The 5247-nt window shown below is 42.1% G+C and overlaps 1 protein-coding gene across 6 annotated transcripts in view; it reads right to left on the bottom strand.

Moving 5' to 3' along the window:
* Nucleotides 1-806: 806 nt before the first annotated feature.
* The window catches only part of MTMR10 (myotubularin related protein 10), a 40830-nt gene continuing 36389 nt past the window's right edge, over nucleotides 807-5247 (bottom strand). For all 6 annotated transcript variants that reach the window (XM_053987884.1, XM_053987879.1, XM_053987880.1 and 3 more), the window contains one exon: nucleotides 807-5179. In XM_053987884.1, coding sequence (XP_053843859.1) covers nucleotides 4580-5179 — 600 coding nt within the window. In that variant the 3' untranslated portion in view covers nucleotides 807-4579. The remainder of the gene's footprint in view (nucleotides 5180-5247) is intronic.

Here is a 5247-nt window from a genome sequence, read left to right as displayed (position 1 = left end):
TTCTGGTTTATTGGAACATTACTATAGTCCTTTTTAGCACAAAACATTCTAAAATGTAATCTGAGAAAATTTTCAGTATGATTTACTGCATGTCACTTCATGTTCAGAAGTGGAGAGCCCTTCCCTTCTCTCCACAATTCCTGACATTCTCTGAGGTTATCTGGGGTTTGCCCAGCAAGGAGGAAGAGCTGCCTTCAGACTGGTACACCCTGAGAACATCTGTACAATACAGAAACTGGGCCATCAGGTCCTGCTCATTTGCGGGGTGCCCTTGTAGCCTACATTCATTATGTTGGGCAAGTCTCCTTGCAAGGTGTGCATTCAGCCCCTTGCCAGGATTATCAGTGCCTGTCCCCACTTACCATTATGTATTTGAATTTTGCATTTGTATATAAACAGATACAGGTGGCAGAGAGTAGGGCATAAAGCAGTAATGCTGTTCTAATGTGTATGAAAGGATAATTTAACAGCCCCTTCTGTTGTATCTGTATTACCTGCATAAAGGGAAATGCTTCTGCTAGTAGACATGAGTTGGTCAGTGCCAAGATGACCACATTCAGTATAGTCAGTTGTGCCCCACATAAATTGATGTATTTGCTCATTTAGAAGTATGTCAGCCAATTGGAACTCAAAAGATTAATTCCCTTTTAAGACACCAAAATCCGTGGTTTCTCTTAATTTTAACACACAGCCAACATCTTTTCTCTGGAGTCTTCATTCTCACACTGAGTAAGTTCCCTGCTATGAGAAATTCTGATCACCATGCAAACTGCAGACACTATAATAGAATATAGCAAGAAATAAGATAACTTGCACATCATTTTTATTAATCATCTTTCTATAGCACAGTGTCCATGCTATTCTTGGAAAAAAACACACACACACAATTTTTTTTTATTAGAGAAAGGGAAAGAAAACCACCTGCAGTTCACTGTGGAAAGGTACAAACTTTTATTGACTCTAATTTACTTCACATTCACAACTCAGCATCAGGATTTTATAATCTTCCTGCCACTGCTACTTTACTCAGTAAATCATTATCAGGCACAAAGGTTTTAGTTTCAGTTGAAATGGTGAACTCTAAACCATCACAGCAACAGCATTAGAAACCTACTGCCTAGAGCAATTTGAGGTACAGATTTGTGTCTCTTGGTTAGAGGCAAATTTAAGATTTCATCCTTTGCTTAAATACATGTTAGATTTTTTTTTGGTTTTAATATCTTCCCATCTGAGAATAAGCCAAAAGGTTTGCCCAGCTTGCTACATTTTCATTGAAACACAAGGCAGTTAATTGATCAGAGTGGTATTGCAGGCAGGTACCCATGAAGCACACGGGCAGGCCTGGGCAGACACACAAACACAGTTCTCAGTGCACTTCTGGAGGTACAGGGCAGTCCCTGGAGGCTCAGGTGCCACCAAAGTCCCAGCCCTGCACTGAGCCCAGCTGCTGCACTGGGGCTCAGCAGCTGCAGCAGCAGCTGCAGAGCTCCCCCTGTGTGGTACAAAGTCATGACTCAGCCAGGAACAGCTGCAGTAATGCACATTTTCTACAAACACAAAGGATGAGCTGCTTGGTAGCTTTTCTACTCTTGCAACACAAAAATGGCATTTAACAGAATCTCGCTTTAAATGGTGAACAGAAATGAAAATTTGAAAATATGTGTACATATATATACACAGACATATATATACACACTTGCATGTCAGTATTCTGTACGCAGAAGTAAGATAGATACTCACACCTCAAAATTGCTTTTGAAAGTTATTAAAGATATCCAGAACAGTCCCTACTGACTTGATAAGGCAACTGTGCAGAGTGGAGAATATTTCAAAATCAACACTTGGTACCTGTTGTAGAAAGTATGGAGCTGTTTAACTCAGAGGAAGCAGCAGCATCCACAGGCACAGCAGCTGCTCAGACTCCTCAGCAAGGCCATGCACACAAGGAAGCAGAACCTTGTCTTCAAGTCTGGGGAAAGGTGGAGCCCTTCCCTTCCTCTCTGCAGGAGGTGCCCCCTCTCAGCCTCTGCCTACCTAACTCCCCTTTTGGAATGGTATAAAATTTCTTTTTAAGTCTGTTTGGCAAATAGATTTTTGACAGGTTTTGTTTATTATAAAGGCATATTATTTTTAACCCTCTCCCATGCTATATATATAAAATACAAAGACCCTCTGCAGCATCTGTACACATCTTAGAACTGAAATGTAAAAATGTCTGAAATCTCCTTATAAAAGACAATTCTGTTTAAATATTGTACTCATTTCCCCCCCAAAGGGTACTAACCTAAACACTTTTTATTTCCACCAGCTGCTTTTGTGGAGTAATTTATTTACACATTTTTGGTACCATTAAACCAAAGTAGTTATACTTTTAAGGAAAGAAAAGAAAAAGACATTATAGTTTTAACTGTCGTTTTAAAAGAAAAAAAAATTGGTACCAAAAGACACTAAGCACACAGGTTGAGGTCTTTATGTCAAGTATCAGGCCAGGGAAAGCAGTAAGCTAATGGGAAAACAGGAATGGCAAAAGCAAACTAAAACAAACATTTGAATAATGAACAAGTGAGATGACTACTCTAGCAAGCTTGGAAATAAACACAACTGGTTTGTGGACCATTTAACATGCTCAGCTCATCTTGCAGCATAATTAAGCAATTGAGGTGAATTCATGTCTTTTCCTCACAAACAGTTGCCCAGAAGCGCCTGGCATTGTGTCACAACAGCCTGTGCCTGCCCACGTTGCACACAGCACACACTCAACAACCTCTTTGCATAGGAACAGGGTTTGAAAGTTTGTAAGGTAAAAAAGGAAGCCCCCTCCCCTGACACTGTTCATCTCTGCATTGGCCTTGCCTTGCTTCCCTCTCCAACCCCAGCAGTGCAACCACAGCACAGCCTTGGAGGTCAGAGAACAGCCTGGGAGCCAAACCCCACTTTGTGATTTAGGCTGTGCTGAAGATCAGTTTGGGTTTACAAAGATCTCCAAATCCTATCCCCTCCCCTTTTTTAAAACTCTAATACACTGCATATTCCCATCCTGCAGCTTTCTTTTTTCCCCACTAAGAAAACTGAGAACAGCTCCAAGTCCATTGTTTAAGGCCTTTGGTGCCTTAAACTGGTGAGGCAATACCTGGATAGAGGCTCAGTGTCAGTTCTAATAGCATTGGTGTTTATACAGAAATAATTTAATACAAAATACAGCCTCACTGTCCAGACAAGGCAGCTCACAGGAGCCTTAACCTATGAGAATGACACATCACTATTTCTCCAATCTCCTGGAATTCTTCACACTCCTGCCTTTCTCCCTGTGAGTCCTTTTGTGGCACAGCATCCAGAGAGAGGCATCATTTTAAAAGGTTTCAGAACGAGGAGGCTGCTGCATTAAGCAGAACGAGGCTGTTGGATGCAATTCCCTCAGGCAGTGCTTGTTCATTGCACTGTCCCTATGGATATGCAGTCTGCAAAAAGAAGGCACAACTTACTGCTCTTCTTGTAGCACCTGCCTACCAGTAACTGCAGCACCTGCACCCCATGTGGAAGTGGCAATGAGAAGCCAGTGCTCCTTTCTGGAACCCAGCAGGGCTCAGATATGAGTTCTGCTTAAAGCTACTTCATCCTACAAAAAAAATGAGGGGAGGGATGGCAGGGATATAATGCTGAGTAGTTGAGGTGCTCTTGAGGTGAGGATCTTGTGGGACTTACAAACAAGCTTAAGGAACACCTGCTGTTTCTTCTGGATGCCTGTTGTTTCCAGAAATGGAGAGGGGGAAGTGGGGAATGGAAAAAGAACTTCCCTCAACAGTCTGTTTTAAAAAGTTGAGGAGGTGTCAGCTGCATTAGAATAATCCTGCTACCTGTTTCCTCCCAATTAAAGGCACTTCTAAAGCTACTACAATACCATATCTACAGTAAATCTTCTAAGGTTAACAGTGCATTGTCCTGATGTGGTTTTCTATAGTCTAAAGTCAAGCTTATGACAAAGAGCACAAATCTGACTAATTGTTAATGAACACATTTTGGGGAGAGAAAGAAAAGGGAACAACCCCTTCCATGGATACACTGCATTAGCACAATGTAGGGTGATCAGTCACGGAACATTAGTATGTTTGCATCTATGTAAATATTACTCCTGAAGAGGCAGTCTTATAAAATAGTACATTCCCAAATTTCAGCTGTCAGTTCATCTCCACTGCACTACTTTGGCTTTCCAAGCTGTTTTATCAAAGGGTCACTTCAGTCACTATCTGGGAAAACAAAGGTATTGCGAGCAGAACCCTCACTAATGACCACACCAAGCCTTTCAATTAGCTAATGAAATGCTCTATCACTTGTAATGAGCCAAACCCCCAAGAATAGGAGGAATCAGGGAGCAGAAGCCCCAGCAGACGAGAACTACTGAAGACAAAATTGTGCGATTTGAAGCATGACTTGCCTTGCTTTTAAATATTTGTGCAAATCTTATGTAATGTTTGTATATAAAAATTATTACAGCTTTCAATGCCGCATTTAGCAGTGTTAAGTTAGAAAAGACAAAATTATATGCTGTATTCTCCCCAAACCTTTAAACCTCCACATCACCTCAGTCTTCATTTGCAAGCGTCTCGGTGGATAGCCAGATTTTGGCACCACTTAAAAATTTGCTTAAAGGTGTTCCCAAAATGCTCCGTCTGCATAGGTTCCCTACAGGAGAAAATGGGAATGAAGAGGAGAGAAAGTCTGGGGCACCTGAGGTGTCATTTAAACCATTTGCTCTGAAGTACATCCTGCTTTGATCCAGTTCTGAGCAGTGGCCTTGCAAGGAGGACTTGCTCTTGTACTGCCGCAGGCTGCGGTTTAACATGTCCACCTCATCTGCCAGCAGAGAAACTCTGTGGAAGGCGGTGATGGAGCCCCCATGGTTGATCTGCGCCTCAGGAACCCAGCGGAAGTAGCAGAGTTTCCACAGTTTTATTTGTGTTCCAGAGAGATGGGGCAGAATGATGCCGTGCAAATCAACGGGCTTTGCAAACCAGTCTCTGAAGTACTGCTCCATACTGTGGCTCTGCCCCTCTGCTGACTGGAAAAACTCTGGCTTCAATTTTAGTATCAGAGAGTTTCTTCTTGGAAGGAACTCCTGCTCACCGATGATTCCGTTTTTTAGTGCTGGGGGGACACCTCGCAATGTGGAGCTGTAGTTTTTCTGCAGAAAATAAATACTGGTAATTTTCCTGTTCTGCATTCATTGGAATAGCAAATTTCCCTGAACTG

The sequence above is a fragment of the Vidua macroura genome, chromosome 12 (assembly GCF_024509145.1).
Source record: "Vidua macroura isolate BioBank_ID:100142 chromosome 12, ASM2450914v1, whole genome shotgun sequence".
Lineage (NCBI taxonomy): Eukaryota > Metazoa > Chordata > Aves > Passeriformes > Viduidae > Vidua > Vidua macroura.
Note: the sequence above shows the minus strand (reverse complement) of the source record. Positions and strands in the feature narration are given on the sequence as shown.